The sequence below is a fragment of the Ascaphus truei genome, chromosome 7 (genome assembly GCF_040206685.1).
Source record: "Ascaphus truei isolate aAscTru1 chromosome 7, aAscTru1.hap1, whole genome shotgun sequence".
Taxonomy (NCBI): Eukaryota; Metazoa; Chordata; class Amphibia; order Anura; family Ascaphidae; genus Ascaphus; species Ascaphus truei.
This window is the reverse complement of record NC_134489.1, coordinates 76,958,144-76,979,037: the sequence shown is the minus strand read 5'-3', so window position 1 is coordinate 76,979,037 and position 20,894 is coordinate 76,958,144. Positions and strand designations below refer to the sequence as shown.

At 40.1% G+C, this 20,894-nt stretch overlaps 1 protein-coding gene across 1 annotated transcript in view; it reads right to left on the bottom strand.

The window, feature by feature from the left end:
• The window catches only part of LRP2 (LDL receptor related protein 2), a 169,007-nt gene that overhangs the window by 135,471 nt on the left and 12,642 nt on the right, over nucleotides 1-20,894 (bottom strand). Inside the window, 3 exon segments of the mRNA XM_075609138.1 lie at nucleotides 8,942-9,058; nucleotides 10,930-11,046; nucleotides 12,335-12,442. Of these exon segments, the coding sequence (XP_075465253.1) occupies nucleotides 8,942-9,058; nucleotides 10,930-11,046; nucleotides 12,335-12,442 (342 nt within the window).

Below are 20,894 nucleotides of genomic sequence, written 5' to 3'. Positions count from 1 at the left end.
ATGTGCAATGTGATGTCGACATATCCGTGGCTAGAATTAGTAAGGCTTGGTCCCCGCTGGCTACTGCAGCGCCCGCCGGGACAAGAGCCGCCCCTCAATGGGGCCGAGCCCGCTGCGAGGGGGGGCCGCCGCGTCGCGCAGTGCGTTTTTCCAGGAGACTGGAAAATTGAGATGAGACCTAGCGACGGACCACTAGGCCACGCCCCCGGCGATTCAGCCAATGAGGGCGAACCTGCCGGGTGACGTGATGACTGCGGTCACCATTATCTCTTAACATATAGTGCTTCCACTGGAACCAAGGATTCTGGGAAATTACATGCAAATGAGCACACAGTATCACCTTTTGCTTCATGTCTGTTTTAACGTGGACCCCTACATATCGTTTAAGATTTGCTCTGGTGCAAATGTATAATAATGAGTAGGCATTTAAATACTAAGTTAAACCTTTTTCTTTCCGATTACCTAAATATATCTTAGACAAGCTTTTAGAATCAATACTTTCCAGAAGACCTGTTCTGCCTGACACGAATAGCTGCAAAAATGTTCTACTGTGGCTGGAAGTGCAGAAGACCTCCTTGGTAGTTCTCAGGGATGGTATACGCAAGACAGAATGTAATAGGGAAAATGTTGCACACCAATAATCAAAATATGAAAAATACTGATACTGGTGCTCTCTAACTCGATGAGGGAAGGCCCGCTGCAATACAGGTACAGGATACACTAAAAAGGAGGAGTAGAGGCTCCACGGATTTCATAAGTCCAAATATTTATTGAAGCCAACGAATACTCCAACGTTTCGGCTGTCGCAGCCGCCTTTGCCACTCCTTGACAAAGGAGCATCTACTCCTCCTTTCTAGTGTATAGGCAAGAAAGAGACAGAAGAGGCAGTGACTGTTGACAATGAGGGTCGTAATAATGTAATCAGTAACAAAAAAATACACAAATTCCAGTCCAAGTCCACTGAAAAAAAACATGTTATCAAAATGGTACTCTCATCGTGCACTGTTGTTACACTAACGCTGGGGTGGGCAACTACAGTCCTCAACGGCCACCAACAGGTCAGGTTTTCAGGATATCCCTGCTTCAGCACAGGTCACTCAATCATTGAGTCGCCTGTGCTGACGCAGATATATCCTGAAAACCTGACCAGTTGGTGGCTCTTGAGGACTAGAGTTGCCCACCCCCGGCACAAACCCCTTTACACACAGAAGAACTGCATTGGAGATCAATGAGTAGAACCCTTGGCAGTGAAGGGGTGTTAAACTGGTACCATAAATGAAATCCGGTTTTGAGCAAGCTGTATTAGTCATTCAAATGTGGACCAACATTTTTTACATTTCTTATTAACATTATTCCTCCGCATTCAAAGTTGAATCAGACCTTCCCGACTATCAATAACACAAAGTAAAACGAAAGCATAGGAAAATCTCCGGTGCAGCCCTTTATCCTGTGTACTTTATTTAATCCAGTGAAGAGAACATAAAACAAGATGCCCATTTACAAAAGTGAAGAGTTACATTATATGTGTGTGGCTAGATAAGGAAGGACAAATGAGATTAACGATGTTAAGGTTGGTTGGAAAGCCGTGAAACTTTATCTATTTAACCGAGGTACTAAAGAAACCTCTGCTGTGTTGTTAGAGAATGCACATGAAAAAGATTGGCGGTGACATATTACCCTAGAATGTACAGGATGCGTGCACAGGCTGTTCTGATATGAGTGTAAACATAGTATGTGCATGTGTGTGTATATATATGAATATATATATATATATGAATATATATATATATATATATATATATATATATATATATATATATATATATATATATTGGAATAAAGTAAAGAGAAATGGCCACACACTTAGCGAATGAATTCCCTCACAGGCTAGAGTCATGCCAGGTAAAATCGAGTAGTTAATAAAGTTGTACAGTATATGTATAGTGAGGTATACAAATGTACCTGCACTGACCACAAAAGTAATGAGAAAAAGTGTTTATTGATTCATAAAAGCACCAAACTGAATGGGACTGCCAGGGACCCCTGCTGTGTTAATCCGATGGGCCATTAGTCTTTCTGCAGAAATGACACTGAAATGTTGCCGCATGTACCCAGCATGCACCTGGGTCTTGTTGATGATAGATTTTCCAAGGCAAGTTTTAGAATTCTCGACGGCGCACCTGTATATGCACACGTGGAAAATGTAAAGCAAGAGAACCGCAATTGATAGCAATTTTGGATAAACAGCCTGAAGTTTGTAGCATTTAATAGTGATTAATTTTTACATTGTGAACTTTTATGTTATTTACAAGACTTCTGGAAGGGGGCAATGAAAACCAAAATGGTTTTGACCAAATATCGGGGACAACATTTTGAAAACTGTAAAAGGTACAATCCCACATAGTCATCCAGTTACGTTTTTTAGAGGATTCTGACTGGGGAAGTGTTTGTCAATCAAGTGTTTTCTTTACTTTTATCCTTATGAGAGAGCCAATGAAGATAAGGAGGGGTGACTGGCTGTACAAGCACTTGCTGATCACACAGTGACATGTGCAAAAGTCACTTATCTCATAAACATGCACCCTCCTCATTTTATTACCTAAAATGTCTGTGCTTTAATATATAAACATTAAAAAGAAATTGTCTCGGAGTCCTGAAGAAGGAATCTACCATAACTACCATTTCACATCCTCAATTTTATTCTCTGTGTGTACACAAATGCAAAGCAATTAAACAAATGAAATTAAAATGTAGGTATGTGTCATGGACACAAGGTAAACATCCCAAAGTCAGATAATGTAACCCACATCACAAACATCCTCAGAGAGATGTTAGTGCTCTAACCTGAACGTTCATTGTTAGCACTGCTACAGTTGAGAATCAGGTGATATGGCCTTTATTTATTAAAAGCTGCTAAACGTCATGCACCTTAAGCCTCATTCACCTTTTATAGTCCTTATGATTAAAAAAAATTCTTAACACAGTGGAGATAAGGTAGAGAAATCCTGATAAAGTGTGTTAATAATCACAGCACAAAGACACTGCTTGTGTCTTTGTCAAAAGAAAAAAAACATGTGTTGTACATTTGATGTAAATCATTAATTAGAGGCGTTTACACCATGTCAGATTTGTCATGGATTTAAACTCCAGGACGGACTCTGAATTTGCTACATTATGATACATTGACACATTAATTATAATGAGAATGTCACTTAATTTCCTCTTAACAATATGCTTGACAAGCCACCTCTCAAAAGTAGCTAAAATGTGACACTGAGATAAACATTATGATTACATTCCTGTGTGTTTAGGCGTCAATTTGAAAGCAAAAAAAGCATTTCATATCAGACAAATGTGTGCCAGACATGAAAACTTCCAGTTACTCCTTATAACGCAACACATATAATGGTACCTCATATTTAAAATGTGTTGTTATCGCTATTACAAATAAAACTACATATTATATTAGGGGGGGTGAGAGAAACACTCCAACTACTCTAATTAAATGGGCTATGACTACAACATTGTTCTGATGTTTATCTTAGTCTGCATGGGTAGTTTTTCCTTCATGTTAATCTCATTAGCTGCAAAATGGACTGCGGTTTAAAAAACCCTTGTTCCATTTTATGACATGTTAAAGAGCCGAGTTACTTAATGTTAGTAGAATTTTTCAGTTGACTGGTCTCTTAAATAATGTACTTTAGTCAGAGGCAAACCTGAGTTCTTATCTCCTTTGCAACTCAGATCTGAGTCCAAAAGATCCAAGACAGGATCATAGGGGCAAGATTAGTGTGTGCTGCTCTCAGGGATCTGTTTACCTTATAGAACCAATAGGACTTGTGAGCTTCAAATCTCCTTGACTTACTTGGGGATGGCTTCCTCCACTTAATTGAATGCCTTTGAAGTTAATCCAACAGATATAGTTCTTTGTAAAAGTGATTTGAAGGAAGAATTGTAAAGCCGTGAATTCAGAAATAAGAGTCTGCATAAAATACTCAGCTAAAACTTGATACGTGAGTTTGTACTAAAGTAAATGGAACTACTGTAAGGTTTTTGGATTTATTAAGTTGAGGTTTAAAGCAAAAGTTCATGTTCAGGTGGTGGGAAAGTACCCCAAATACCTCCTAAAACCATGCTGTAATGTACAGCTAGAGCAAGTATCACTCTATGCAAGTATCATTATATTACTATTGAATAAAGCCTTTTTATAAGAGACTTCCTGAGCAACTCAATCACAAGATCTGTTTTTACCTCTTTTACAATTACATAAAAACATTTTACACCAATGTAGAGTTTTAATAACTCAATTTTTTTGCAGTCATAAGAAAATGTTGACCATGAACTTTCAAAAACTCTGTTAACAACAAAACAACATGGAACCCCTCTGTAATGCAAGCAACCCACTGCCCACTGCCCACTGCCAGGTTCCTCTCCAGTGTGCCATGGACATGTGACTTATGATGGACATAGGATCAGCCAATGACTAAGGCTGTGGAAGAGACAGGACTTAAGGGAGAGAAACCTTTAAGAGTAGTTGGCTGGGCAAGTGAGATCAGATCTGCACAAGCCTGAATAAGTTCAGGCTCGATTGAGTGTGAATCAGGGCCAGTCTGTGTAAGAGAGAGCAGACATTAATTGGAGGGAGAGAAGTACAGCATACAGAGAGGCCCAGCAGATCAACGCCGGGAAGCCGGACTGAGTAGCGATCGCCATTGGAGGGGACCATCAACGGTTGTAGTTACAGTGGTAGCGAAGTATTTTGTGACGTACAGGCCTGCTACCCTTTGTTGCATTAAAGAGCTCCAAAGGTGTGCCAGCACCATTACATAGGCCTGGATACCAAGGATTGGGTGGCCATATCATCACTAACATACACCTGCACAGCATATAAGTGTAGTGTTAGAGATGCAGCCACCAGTATCCGACCACTTGCCTTGGAAAATCTGGGGCAATCTCCCAGTAAACTGCAACATTTCTGTGAGATTTCTGCAGCCAGACAAATGGCCCATCGGATTAACACAGTGGGGGTTCCAGAAGGTCCCATACTGCAGGGACCCCCGCTGTGTTAATCCAATGGGCCATTAGTCTGGCTGCAGAATCTCACAGAAATGTTGCAACATTTACTATGAGACTGCCCCAGTATTTTCCCAGGTAAGTGGTCGGATACTGGTGGCTGCATCTGTATGTGATGCTGTTATATGACTGTGGCAATCCATTCTTAAAGATCACAAGGTTCGCAAGTATCTATATTCTGTCTATAAAATCCATTATATCACACCCGCATTGTGTTTGCTTCCCATTCACTGACCGCAGCCACGTGTGGCATATCATCTAGACATAAAGGACGCGGCCCCCCACCTCAGCAACAGGTATCAGTCGGGGTCTATAAATAGAGGTATTAGAAATTATTACACGAATTGTGTAACATTGCAAATGAAATAAAACTAACACATGCTTAAGGATAGATCCACAAATCTCTGTTGAATCAGGTCTCATAACGTGATGTTACCGAAAACAGGAGCGCACGTTATGTTTCCTGAATTTAGCACGTATCCTCAAAGCTAATTCTATGCAAAAACAATGGGCATTCTACATAGCATTAGGATAGGCGAAATTGCATTATCTTCCAATAATGTGACAATAAGCATGTCTTAGTATTACTCCAATACAGACACAGAAATAGGTCTTTAAAACAAGGGGAGAAAGCGTGGAATGAAGAGGGAAATAAGGCTGTTCATTAAATGATGCCTTGCTTTGGCGTTTAAACCCATCCACACCCTGCAAACGCCTATATCAGTGTCTGGATGTGATTCCAAGTTTTGGTATGACCCTAAGTAACATCCTGCAATGTTAAATCTCTGCATTAACTTTAACAGACTTTTGTGAATATGCAATGTTATGTTTGCATACCATTTGCATCTCACTATCACTAACGTCCGTTATCGTTAACGCAATGTGGTTTACAGGAGAAAACCCGACTCACTGTGTTAACGTGATGTTAAGTTAGGCTCACGGTAAGTGACTAAACGGAGCTTTGTGGATCTGAACATGTTAATCTCTCTAGTGCTAATAAGACTGATAACCGTTCCCAAGCACTTTGTTAAAGGCGCTTACAGCACTAATATTTCATACAAATCTCAACTGCCCGCAAATATAAAAATTGTGTGTGTGCCGAGCACACACATTTGAAGTGAAACTTCTTCATCTTTTGTCAGTGTTTTGTCACAGAAATTGTATTTGTAATGGTGAATTTTTCAATTAAAAATCAAAACACAATTTCAGTGACAAAAAGCAAAGAAGTTGGACTTAGAGCCCGCGTGCTCGGCACACATCCTGTTTTAGCTATTTGCACTTCTATATTTATACTAAATGTGAATTCCTTGTATGTGTGTCTGTGTGTGTGTGTGTGTGTGTGACTGCGTGTGTGACTGCGTGTGTGACTGCGTCTATGTGTTACTGCGTGTGTGACTGCGTGTGTGACTGCGTGTGTGTGTGACTGCATGTGTGACTGCAAGTGTGTGTGACTGTGTGTGTGCGTGACTGCATGTGTGTGTGTGACTGCTTGTGTGTGTGACTGCTTGTGTGTGACTGCGTGTGTGTGACTGTGTGTGTGTGTATGTGTGATTGCGTCTGTGTGTGACTGCGCTTTGTTTTTAAAAGTTTTTATTTTCCATTTATTTGCAAAAGTTTTCTTCAGGTCAGAGGACCCTGCAGCACAATGTATAATAGCGCATGCCAGCAGAAGTAGTGTGAAAGTGGTAAGTGAGAGAGAGGGAGAGAGAGAGAGAGAGGGGGGGGGGGGGGGTTGTGTGTGTGTGTCTGTTTTACGGTTTGGGCTGGGGGGCAAATCTCCCACAGGCATCTCATGCAGGCTCTCCCAGCGGTGCAGTCTGGAGAAGCTGGGGATGAAGTCCCTGCGGTGAGTCTGCGCTCAGGGGGGTCGAGGGGTCTCCCAAGTGTGGCGGGTTTTGGGGGGTCGCCCAAGTGTGGCTGTTTGGGGGGGGGGGATCTCACGCAGGCTTTCCCAGCGGCACAGTGCAGTCAGGAGGAGCCAGTGAAGAAGTCCCTGCTGGGGATGAGGCCAGAGTCTGCGCTCAGCATCTCCCATAAGCTCTCCCAGCGGCACAGTGCAGTCAGGAGGAGCCGGTGAAGAAGTCCCTGCGGGGGATGAGGCCGGAGTCTGGTTGGTCACAGAGATGCTGTGAGGAGGGGAGGTGTGTGAAGGTGGTGGCATGTGCCTGTGCGGGGGGGGGGGGTGGGGGGGTGAAGTTACTGTGGTGGTGTCTGTGTATGCACTGTTGTGAGCTGCCAACACTCCCTTCGGCTTCTTCTGCCAGCAGTGACGTCACTTCCGGGACTGCACTTCCGTCTCCACGAAGGAGATTTACTCCCAGGAAAATGTTCATTTGGTAGGTGCCAGCATAGAAGTTTCACTTCAAAAATACCACTTGTGAGCACATTTGCATGTCTCATGGGTCATTTTGTTACACTATATACTAATTGTTAGAGCGGCCGTTCATGCTGTTCGCCATTTATTTGCATCTTATTGTTTTAATTACTTTAAGAAACCTTTATTTTACAAATTTGATGCTCCGTTCAGGAGATATAAGCGCTTGACATATTAAGTGTCTGTAATGTTAAAATTGAGTTCTCCCCAGACCCCAGTGCATTCCAAAGGTTACTGTGGTAAAAAAGCTAGAGATTAAGAAAATCATGTTTTTTAACACACACACACACACACACATTCAAAGGAGGGGGCATGGTCAGGGGGCATGATAGTAAGATTATTTGAGTGAAACTCATATTAGGTTCTGGAGGGGATTGATTCTTTAGATGTTAAGAATTACAGACGTGACTGAAACACCATGAACAGGTGCATTCCAACTTAACCAAGAAAAGTCAGCCATACAGTATGTGGAAATATTTTATTTATCCAAATGCTGATATTGACAACCCTACGCTTTAACTAGGGCTGATAGCAAAACAGATTGCTCTGTGCGCCCACACCAAGCAAGGGATTGCACAGGAATGTGACAAAATAGCTTATAGGGGTCCATGTTAAAATGGATAAGAAGCCAAAGGTGACACTGAGTGCTCATTTGTATGTCATTTCCCAGAATCCCTGGCTGCAGTGGAAGCATTGCATGCTAAGAGATGGAGAAAGGCAGGTTTGCAGACCTGTGAATGTGCATTTTTATTTGCTGTACACTGTATGGTGGGGTTTTTTTGTCACTTCGTTACCCACCACAACTTACAAAATAGCTTGCAAACACAATTTTTCTTTCTGAAGAGGCAGACACCCTTTTGGCCACAGCCACATAACAAGAGGGAAAGAACCTTTAAATTTACACATTAAGGGAACTGAATTAAAACATCAGGTTTAATCCATGAAAGAATCTACAATGCTACACCAAGCAAGGGATTGCACAGGAATGTGACAAAATAGCTTATAGGGGTCCATGTTAAAATGGATAAGAAGCCAAAGGTGACACTGAGTGCTCATTTGTATGTCATTTCCCAGAATCCCTGGCTGCAGTGGAAGCATTGCATGCTAAGAGATGGAGAAAGGCAGGTTTGCAGACCTGTGAATGTGCATTTTTATTTGCTGTACACTGTATGGTGGGGTTTTTTTGTCACTTCGTTACCCACCACAACTTACAAAATAGCTTGCAAACACAATTTTTCTTTCTGAAGAGGCAGACACCATTTTGGCCACAGCCACATAATAAGAGGGAAAGAACCTTTAAATTTACACATTAAGGGAACTGAATTAAAACATCAGGTTTAATCCATGAAAGAATCTACAATGCTACTCTGACAACAAGAAGCATAATGTAACCATTGATGTCAGTCACTGAGCTCCTTAATCTTCCACATTGATTAAAATGCCGGTGAAATACAATAAAGGGCCATGCTTAGTGTTAAGATCGGAATGACTTACGGCAGTGGCTTTCGTCGGATCCGTCCGCGCAGTCTTTCATTCGGTCACACCTGTACTCCGCCGGGACGCACAGCCCGCTTGCGCATGTGAATTGGCGAGTGGTGCAAGTCCTTCCCGCTGTAAACGTACACTAGTTAGACGCTACCCTAATTAATATAAAGCATTCATCATGTGCGCAGAAGTAGTTTTGGAGATTGCATATGCAAGGAAAAACAAGGAAAAAAGCACGTTGGTTTCCCACGTCACCTAATTCCTCCCGTCATGCAGGGGTGGCCAACTCCAGTCCTCAAGGGCCACCAACAGGCGAGATGTTGGGGATATCCCTGCTTCAGCACAGGTGGCTCCATCAGTGCTTAGTCAGAAAGACTGAGCCACTGGTTGAGCCACCTGCGCTGAAGCAGGGATATCCTTAAAAACCTGACCTGTTGGTGGCCCTTGCGGACTGGAGTTGGCCACCCCTGACGTAGAGTCTTGTAAATTAATCCAACAGATTCTTATAGCCATCATTTTTTTATTTCAATAGTATAAATTGTCTCCGTTAAAGTTTCCCTGCAAAAGTGGTAGGGAAAAAATATGATAAAAACATAGCACATCAGGCTTAAAATAAAATGTATGTCTTGACCCTAAGATTTAAAGAGGCAATCGGAGCTCTTTTTTTTTTTACATTCTTTCCCCCCCCCCCCCCCCCCCCCCCCACAGGATTGAAGTAGGGGGTCTCCGAAGCTGAACCCCATTAATTTCACCTCCGTGGACCCCCTGTTTTCACAGATACTTACCTCCAAAGGGGGTGCCAGTATCTTCCTGCTTTTTTAAAGCTCCCAGCACACATGGGCCAATAGGAAGACGCACCGGGTGACGTCACAGTTTTCCGATTGGCCCGCAAGACGTGGGAGCTTTGAAAAGCAGCCATAATGGGAACCCTGCTACCCAGCTGAAGCGGCAACTGGCAACCTACTACAGGAGGTAAGTATCTCCGGAAGCATGGGGTGATCGGAGCTGAGATTAATGGGGTTCAGCTCCAGGGAGACCACCTGGGTCAATCCCGTGTAAAAAAAAAAAAATAAACATAAAAAAAAAATTTCAACGCATGGATTGCCTCTTTAAAGGAGCAATCTCCCATACAAAAAAAAATCGCTTTTTTCCCATCCTGTAAAATAAAACAGGGGGGTTTAAAAAAAATGAGCAGCCAGGCTTGCTGCTTTAAGGCCTATCTATTCAGTATGCTGTGGAGATGTCTTCCCTATTCTGCGTCAGAGCTCAGATGAATGGAGCTGTATTCTTCCCAGCACAGGGAAGAAAGCTTCACAGCACATTGAAAAGGGGTTTAAGAGTATTTTGGGAGAAGGGTCAAACAGTCTTTTCAGATACACCTTCTATGTACTAGTGTATGCTATACTTTACATAGAAGCAGCCACAATTCAATGATCACAGGGGTGGCCAACCCTAGTCCTCAAGGGCCATCGACAGCTCAGGTTTAAAGGATATCCCTGCTTCAGCACAGGTGGCTCAATCAGTCCCAGCTTCCGCACAGGTGGCTCAATCAGTGGCTCAGTCATTGTGCTTAAAACCTGACTTGTTGGTGGCCCTTGAGGACTGGAGTTGCTCCCCCCCCACCCTGAATTAGTGGGCATTTTTATAGATTACAAAGTGAAAAAGGTTTCATGAAATAGCCAAATATAATGGTGCTGTTCAACATCGTGTACTCGATATATCTTTTTTGAAAGAATTGGGTGCTTTTTTTCTCGAAGTAATTACAGTTTGGGGCATTTCAAGAAGAAAAAACATTGGCATCACATACACCTGCGAGATTTTTTACAAGGACAATTCTGAAACTTTAACCCCCCCGATGTTTTTTTTTGTAATTATAGAAGAAATAACTTTGGCCCAGAATCCATAATTAAATATATACATATATTCCAAATGTTACAAATAAAAGAAGGTGGTTTTTTGTAAAGATAGGGATTTTAGACGCTGATTAAAATACTCACGGCAATGAAGTTCATCTGAGCCATCATCACAGTCATCCTCATCGTCACACACCCAGGAACGAGAGATGCACTCCCCGTCCCCACACTTAAACTGGCTCGCTGCACAGGTTGGTGGTGCTGATTAACAGAATACATTTCACAGAGAATAAATTCAGACATAATTCAAAACCATCATGTATACACTAACAGGATGTGTTCCTTTGGCCTTTAATATGTTGAAATTCTTCATAGCCACTCTATACTATACCACGTAATACACTGAAACTACAGTAATACATAGGAAACAATTAAAAACAAGATTAACACACTGGCTGAATGCTGCTATTGAAGTTCAATTGTCACCTCAGGCACTTGTGCTCTGTGTGACCACCCTTTGTCTAACCAAGAGTAGCTGGATAATAATTATATTATTGTTCTTGTAATCCTCTTTGAAAGCTGCCATTGTAAAAGGGAAATAATATTAACATTGGTCCTTTTTCCCTGGTCACTTTTAAGACTGTCATGCAGGACAGGGCTCCACAAATCAGCTGCTGGAAAGCACTTTGCAATGAAAGGGAATGACACAAACGACAGTATAATTTCAATATCTTTTTTAACTACCATCTCTCCTGCTACGAGAGAAAACACAGACATATTAGGAAGGCAGAAGGCTACCACAGGTCTCCAGCCACATGTTTAATCATTCATACAAATTTCCTCAATCTCTGCAATGTCTAAAACATCATTAGACAGTGTTTCTTGTAGGGGTTCACGTGCAACTTTGTTTTTTAAACTGCTGTAACTTTATTATTGTACCTGGTTTGCAATCTGTGTCCCTGCAGAGCCTCAATAACCTGGTCATGCTGAAGATGGATGAGGAAAGGAAACCTATCCTGAGTGGATTGCTGACTCTATCCTTAACACACAGTTGGTTGTACATGCTGCATATAGCTGATTACATCTTAAAGGAGCAGTTCTCTCTCTGGGCCCCCCCTTTTTTTTAACAGATTGGAAGCAGGGGTTTCCCAGAGCTGTATCATGTTAATTTCATTTCTGGGGAACCCCTGCTTCCCAAGATACATACCGGGAAAGGTGCCATCGGTATTTCCTGGTTATTACATTCCCCCACGTAATGCAGGCCAACCGGAAACTGCTTCCTATTGACTTGCATGACGTGTGAGATTTAAACCTTCATTTTGTTTCCCCTGAAGAGAACAATACTAATTTCAGTATCTCTGATTCTCTGGAACCAGGCTGTGCCTGAAGCTGAAAATATCGTGTTTCCACTCCGGGGACTCCCTGCTTCTCCTCCGTGTAAAAAGAAAAAAGGGGAGGGGCAAAAAACAAGTTGGGGGAACAGCTCCTTTAAAGGCAATTTCTTCAAAAAGGAAAGCTTAGAGGTGACGTAGAGGTCAGAGGTACTTACGACAGCCAGCTTCATCTGAGTGATCAGTGCACTCTGGAGTTCCATCACATCTCCAGCTTTGTGGAATACAACGCCCATTCTCACACCGAAACTGTCCCATTGAACATCCTCCAAAAAAAAAGATATATTAATTAACATGTGAATTTAATAAATGATTGAGTATTACATTTGACATCTTTTAAATAACAATACTCGTCAATACTATCGGTGATCACATGATGAAGTTGGTAATACTGAGGTACATCTAGAAGTCAGGAAAACTGTGTCCCAGGCTCAGCAAAGAGCCCTGAACTAATAAGACATCTCTACTTGCTCTGTATGACAAGTGAGGTGTCAATACACTACCACTCCAGTTTTAACTCCTTACCTGCCCCTGGCTTGCAGAGCAACACATTTGAAGCCACTCTGTCAGTGATGCCCTAACAGTCTCTGATTCTTAAAAACATATCATTCCTTGTATGATGTGTGATTTTACAGATTAAACATTCCGCTACAAACCTTCATTTGTTTACAGTAAACCAATTGTATTATTTCCAGACTAAAATAAAAGACTGGGCACCTTGAAAGAGATATTGCTTATTATTAAAGATGGCTAATTTGTCATTATAGTAGGATGTACATAGAGCTTTGCAATGAGTCCCTGCCTGGCAGAGTCTGCAATTTAATGTTAGTGCCTGCCCAAAGTATAGCTCAACCCCATTATAACACGGTGCTTGGGGTCCAAAGAATCACATCGCGATATAAGCGGATCGCGTTAGAAATAATGTACAATTGTATGCATTGTACAATAAAGTATTTAAGATACCAATAACCGTGTTGTAAAGTATTCATAAATACGAGAATTGGGAGCCACGCTTGCATAGCGTTATAAGCGGATTCGCGTTGTAACGGATCACGTTATAACGGGGTTGAGCTGTATTAAGGAGAGCTGCAGTCTCTTAACACTAAGGAAGAAGACAATGGCCTTAGCACTAAACTGTTGCTTCAGCGTAATAGTACTACAATACCATTTTGTATCACTGTTACAAATAGAATATGACTATAGAAATACAATTGAGCACACAACTACTATCAGCAGCATTAGCAAAGTTATATATAGGAATATCATGAGAACACAATTATTCAATAAATACCTTTGCTGCCAGAGGGGCCTGCAACACACTGCATTGCTTGCTCCTCTCACAGTGAAAGGGTTAATCTGACTAGTGATGAAGAGTCTGCAACACATTTCATTACGAGCATCTACAGCCCTTAAGATGTTTTAAAATAAAACTGAGCTTGCACCATTTCATTTAGCTCCTGTTAAGAGAACTCCAATTAACAATCTTGTCGACACTGTGTGATCTAAAACTCATGTAAACAGAGGAATATCCGTGTTATCATTTAATCCTTGTAATCTACTCCTTGGTGCTAAATACAAGCTATTTTGTATGTGGAATTCACAAATCTGATTGTCTAGCAGTGACATCCTGATTTATAGTGTATGCTGCAAGTGGTCAGAAATTTCACTTGGTTCAATGGTGGTACAGGGTGGTACAGGAATATGTAGACCCAAATACCTTCTATGGAATAATGTATGGTGGTGGTTGGTGGTGCAGGTCTGAGGTTGGTGGTGCACAGCTCTTATCAACCACCTCTACAGCACAACAACCTCCCTTGCAGAAAACACTTTCAAGGAATGTACAAATGCATGCTGGAATCTGTGAGCTCTACCAATGAATATCGATGTACAGAGCACAAGATTAGAACTTTTCTTAAGTCAAATGTTATATTTAATAAAATGATAATTAATCATTATGTTAAACTATTTAATCAAAGTTAATGTATGCAGAATATATGATAGCATAATTATTTAACTCCTTCTGTGCCACATTGTAATGCACTGCCTGGAATAAAATTAAAAAGTCGTGTATTTGGTAAAACAATAGTTAGTTGGAAGTTATCGTGAGTTTAAAACATATCACCAGTATTTGAGAAATGATCAGGTCTTTATCAGTCTTGTCGTTTCATGTATTTTTTGGACATGGTAAACAGAAGCAAATTGACGCATGCTAGTAAACTTGGCAAGAGAGATTTTCTCTGATGTTGCACTATGAAACATGATTATGATAATGTGGTGGGTATCATTATGATATCATTTTGTCTAACTTACAAATAAAAGCCAGAAAACAGATAAGTGGTTACTTGTGTGACTAACAGCTCGCTATGGCAACGTCTGCAGGGGAGAGGTTGGAAAAATGTCCTCTCTTACTGAAAACAACCCAGATAAAGGGTACAGCAACAGTATCTCTGGTTTTACACAACACCCACATGTCAGCCTTTATTGCAGTTATTACTCACAGGGAGTTACTAATTAAACTGTGTTGGTACCAACTGGATACTACTTGTAACTAGCTCCAGTTTAATTGTATGTAATAAATAAAAGTATAACTTCTTACTCATCTGTTTAGAACTCTTGCTGCCTACACTTCCAAACTAAAATGCATATCTTTAAAAAAAAATGCATTGTAGTTTGGAAGTATAGTATTTTGTACCATGCAAAACACGTAAGTAGGAGCTGTCAGAAAATATCGACTCAGAACAGGGACAAAAGCAAGAACTGGTGGAAAATTACTCAGCTACTTGGATTCCTCCACCTGAGTGGGCACTAATTGAGACATGGGCCATGTGATGTTGTCCTCCTGGAATTAGAAGGGTAATATTTAGTAACTAAATATTCAGTGAAGAGGAAAATGTTTCACACTCCAGGTTAACAAAATGAATGAACTCAGAAAAGCAAGAATCTGGGGGAAGGGTGAGATAGTTTAACCTGATAAGCACAAATCAGCTTTAAGTGCAAGTTCTTTTATTTTTAAAGCAGGAGTTCATTATACTTTAGTCTCAATGTGGATGACGGGGCTTAAAAAGCAGAAATTCAAAAATTTGAAAGCTTGAAATTCATTTAGATAGCATTTTAATAACCTTAATTTGTTATAAGGGGATGCTACAGTTTCCTTTTATTGTATTATAGTCTTATTTCATGGAATACATCTGATTTAAGTAGGGACTCATGATTTTAGGGTGACACCCAATCATCCATATCCTGACTTCTGAATCTGTGGAGACCGCAGAGCATTGCCTGCAATTTTTCCTCCCTCCTCTTCCGAGTCAATAATACACAGTTTGTATCAATCAAATCGAAGAGCTAATCTTGGCTCCTCTGAGGCAGATGAGTACTGTTTAGTTGTTCTCGCCAGGAGGGAGGAGAGCTGAATATAAATTGTACAGTACCTAGGACAGCACCAAAACATCCAGGTTTTCTTGTGGAATGTGGAAATATGATTGGATCAGATTATGGTATTAAATCTCAGCACCAGAAAAGTTCATCGGGCACTTTCAAAGAAACTCTTGTCCCTTGGAGACCTTCAACCTTCCCCTCCTCCAAACAGACACGGTTTACCAATACCCAAACAACAAGGCTTTAAATAGTCATTAACAGCTACTTAAATGCATACTGTAGTATAGGAATTCCTATAAGAGATATTGCTATGTAAGGGGCCGCAACAATCACAGACATTTAATTGAAAAAAAATTGAAGTAATTAAGCAATCTAGGTAATCAAAAATATCATCCTAACCCATTTTCATTGATTTTTTACAATGAATATCACAATGGAAATTAATTTTAAGATATTTTCTCCAACCAAATAGACATTTTGTCGGTATGTGCATATATAATACTACTAGCAATAACTTACACGCTCTACATCTGCGCAGTCCAATAATCCCCAAACTTTTTGTATGTGAAGAATAGAGGAAACAATATATATTTCCCTAAACATGTTCCACAGATGCAAAGATGCTACTGTGAGCCTTTTTATTTCTGAAAGGAGATCTGTAAATGTTAATACTCACATCAAAATGTTGCTCTGTGACCATCTATGTCACGCAAACATTATCCTGTATTCAGTGTCTTTCTTTCCTCAAAAGATTCAAAGCATGTGCATTTAGAGAAACTTTTCACCATTATTTTAATTTACTCTATTTAAACTCCAAAGTACTGTACAATTGTCGCCATCACTGTACTGTAGAAGTGCTTATCAAGCCACACATAGCTGATCAAAACAATTATAGGCTTAATTCTCTATCAAATATCAATAACACAAAAACTAATGCCAAGTTAAATGTAAACATTTTGCATTCTGAAAGTCAGAGCAGTGTTTTGGGCTGATGTGGTAATACATACAATCTGTCATTATCATACCATCTCAATTATGAATGAAACCCCCAGACACTGAACAATAGCTCTTTTGTAAATGTATGTAACATTTATCTACTTTGTAACACAAAGCCTACCCAATATTTGTGACATCATAAATCAAAGAATGCTCTAAACAAAATTAATACTTGATAAGTCTTTCCTAAAACATAATGTATTTCTATTATACTAAATAATTTCAAGCAGATTGTCTGGAAATGGTGGGGTGGATATACCTTCATTGGCTACTGAAGAGTATTCAGATCTCTTCTTCAGGCATGTTTTATACTAAGGAATGTACTTTAGACCAACACATCAATTTTCACCCTAAATCACTTGGAGTAGAGTACTAGACAACAGTAAGAGCAGAACAATAGTGCTTCAGTACTAGCCTGGAATTGAGAATGCTGATTGGGCAGTAGACCAGGAATGAGTTACAAAATCTTTTATAGTTAAATACAGCACAAGATTATCAGGTCAAAAGTTCTCATTCCGTATTGAGTGCATAGACAATGTGCTACACTCATAAGCATTGACGAATAATACCAATTTTAACATATAGATATAGATTTGTAATCAGTCAAAAAAGACATGTATTGAGGTCAGTCGTGCATATTCCCACAATTGTATTACTTTAGCTAATACCTTAACTTTGTCACATATGTGGCAATAAAGAGCAAATATACCAGACCTCAAAGGCAATGCAAATTGTTATTTCATAAATCTGGGAAGGGAACCAAATACATTTTTCCGACCAAGTGTAATTTTGACTGTGGTGACATTTCTGGGATTTGGGGTATTAGGGAGTTTTGCCTTTAAGTGGACACAAAGACATTTTGAGCATGTGGTCTATTAGTATTGATGCATCAAACAACACTACTTTACATATATTTCCCCCACTGGTCAATCACTCCCAAATCAGTGAGTGATCTGAGAGTTTTAACAGGAGTTAATAGACAATACACTTACTGTATTGGAACATATCAAATTCCTTTTCTGCATCAAAACTACATGGCTTATCTGGGGTGGTATAAAACTATTTATAATATACATGCATTTTTCTTAAGCTATACGTAATTCCTGTTTTTTAATCAAAAATAAAGATCTACGTTAATTACACAGTCTACTTGATTTGGTTACCTGGAACATATACATGAAACATAGCTATCTTCAAAAGCCGAGTAAAAGGGTGTATTGTTTTTTTATTTGAAGTATTTCCTTTCCTGGTAATGAAGCCAATGAGTGACAGGTCACCCAGCTACACAAAATGTTCCTCTCATCATAATCTCATATTTTACCCAATCTTTCTTTCAACCAACTCTACTAATGGCCATATCCTTCAACTGTCCACATGAGTTCTGGCCACAGGTTTTCTAAGGCTTGCAGGTTACAAGTGCAGGGGGTCTTAAAGATTTTTTTCAAGGGTCCGAATTTAAAAAAAGATTTGTTAAATGTAGTTCCTTAGATAAACTGACCATTTTATCAGAGTAATCTCTATACAAAGGGCAAACTCAGTCACTGTCGGGGCATTATAAGACATTATGCTCAGGAGTTAATAATGGAAGAAAATAGTAGGAAAAAAAACTGTGGAGGTGATAATGAAAAAAACCAAGGAGGGGATCATATTTACTCAACATTGTTCTGCCAGAAGAAACCTTCCGGCTTTGCAGGGCATCTTGTAGGAACCTTCCGGCTTTGCAAGACACCTTACAGCCCATTCAAGTCAATGCAATATAAGGAGTCTTCCAGCATCAGCTGCAAATATAGGCAACAGTGCCTTCATCAGCATCTTAGTAACTGTGTTTGCTACAAATAGGGCTTGCATTAGTGAAATATAAAAAATTACAATTGCACAAGAAGGTTTGCCAAAAAAAAGTGCATTCTTTGTAAATTCTGCATACACTGTTATTGAAAAAAATAGATACAAAATACACTGATAGATACACAGTGCTCCCTACATTGCCATTAGTAGGTCAGTGGTAGAAACAATAAACATCATGATCATTTATACTTATAAAATGTGCCTAAAAAAGCACATTTTTGATTTATTTTTTTTATCTGTGTAGCTTTTCATGAAGGAGCAGTAATGTAGACCAGAGATTCTCGACTCCAGTCCTTCAGACCCCACCCTAAGAACAGATCAGGTTTTAAGGATATCCCAGCTTCAGCAAAGGAGGCTCAATCAGTGGCTCAGTTGAAGACTGCACCACTGATTGAGGCACCTGTGCTGAGGAAGGGACATCCTTAAAACCTCATTTGTTGGGGGGGTCTTGAGGACTGGATAGAGCACCCCTGATGTGGACCCATGCTATATTTCCTTTTATTTGTTTATTATACCCTGGTCACTTATGTAACTATGTATTTGTAACCATGCATTATTTGTCATCTTAACTCTATACCCAGGACCTACTTGAAAACGAGAGGTAACTCTCAATGTGTTACTTCCTGGTAAAACATTTTTATAAAGAAATAAAAAAATAAGAAGATTTCATGACTCACACATTTTTTTACCTGTTGAATAATTTTAAATTAAAGAGATTGCATATGTTTTTGGAATACAATGGGGGGCAGTATTTTTAATAAATTAGGGATTCAAAAAAATGATGGTTTTATGTGGGGCACAGGTTGTGTATTGGTGTTTATTACATATTATAATGGTTATTGGTGGCCAAAAGGTGGGTACGTAAGACTGTTGTGTGTATTTTTGTTTATTGTGGGTAGCGGGGGTGGGTCAAGGGGGTAGTTGCCCCAAGGATGGGTGTCTAGGCCTACCGGGTCGGTAGCAGGAGGGGTTAACCCCTTCATTACCATAGCGGTATAAACCGCTAATGTAATGAAGGGGTTAAGTCCACCCGCAACCCCCCCGCAAGGCCTAAACACACACCAAAGGCAATATACCACATTCACCCACCCCCGCTACCCACAATAAGCATGGCTATGATGGTTAACCCCTTCGTTGCCTTCGCAGTTAGCCGCTAAGGTAATGAAGTTGCCTGTAAATGTATTTTTCATGCATCTGATTCATGCCTGGGGTCTCCGGTGGTGATATTAACGGAGTCTCCCAGCATCAATCCGATGCAGCAAAAATTCATTTTTTTCTAAGTGCCGTCTCACCGTTTATCGGCAGCTTCTCACCACCTTCTTGCCAACTTTTCCCGGTGAGACGATTTGGAGAGGAAATAGCAATTCTAAAGCGGTGATTAGCCCCAATAAGCTAGTCAGGCTACTAGAATAGCGCGAGTTTGACAAGCTAGCAATAAGTGCCGATAAGTGGCTTCTCACCGCGCATTTAGCAATTTACTTTTTTGGCAAAAAAAATTGCCGATAAGCCAATTTATCATGGCTTTCTGAATAGCAGTAGGCTTTTTTGGCAATAAGCTGGTGATAAGTGGCTTATCGCTGCTTACTGCATGAGGCCCTATATTGTGTAAGGTAGTAGAATTAGAGCACAATGTAATTTCTCTCCAGAAGGACTTTGATAGACTGGAAACTTGGGCAGGTAAAAGGCAGATGAGGTTTAATAAAGATGAATGTAAAATGATGCATTTGGGAAACAAGAAAAAACAGGCGACCTACAAATTAAATGGGGAAAAATTAGACGAATCCTTGATGGAGAAGGATTTAGGAGTGCATGTTCCGTGCATGAATACGGAATGCAGTTTCGGGCACCACTCTATAAAAATAGACATAATGGAACTAGAAAAAGTGCAGAGAAGAGCCACCAAATTAATAAAGGACATGGAAAATCTGACTTATGAGGAGAGGCTACCTAATTTAGATGTGTTTACATTAGGATAGAGGCCTTTAAGAGAGGATATGTTACTATATAGAAATATATTTGGGGACAATACAAGAAGCTTTCAAAATAACTATTCATCCCAAGGGCAGTACAAAGGACACGGGTCATCGTTTAAGGTTGGAGGAAAGGAGATTTTATCAGCAACAAAGGAAAGAGTTTGTTATACAGTAAGAGCAGTTCAATTGTGGAATTCATTACTCAGGGAGACTGATGGCAGATACAATAGATATCTTTAAAAAAAAGGTTGGACATCTTTTTAGAAAGAAAGATATACAGGGATATACCAAATACGATAAGCAAACATGGGAAGGATGTTGCTCCAGGGAGAAATCTGATTGCCATTATTTGGAGTCAGGAAGGAATTTATTTTCCCCCCTGTGAGACATGATGATGTGTCACTGGGGGTTTTTTTTTGCCGTCCTCTGGATAAAAATACTGTAAATACAAATATAGGATAAAGTATCTGTCGTCTAAATTTTGCATATGTTGGACACATCTTTTTTCAACTTCATCTACTATGTGACT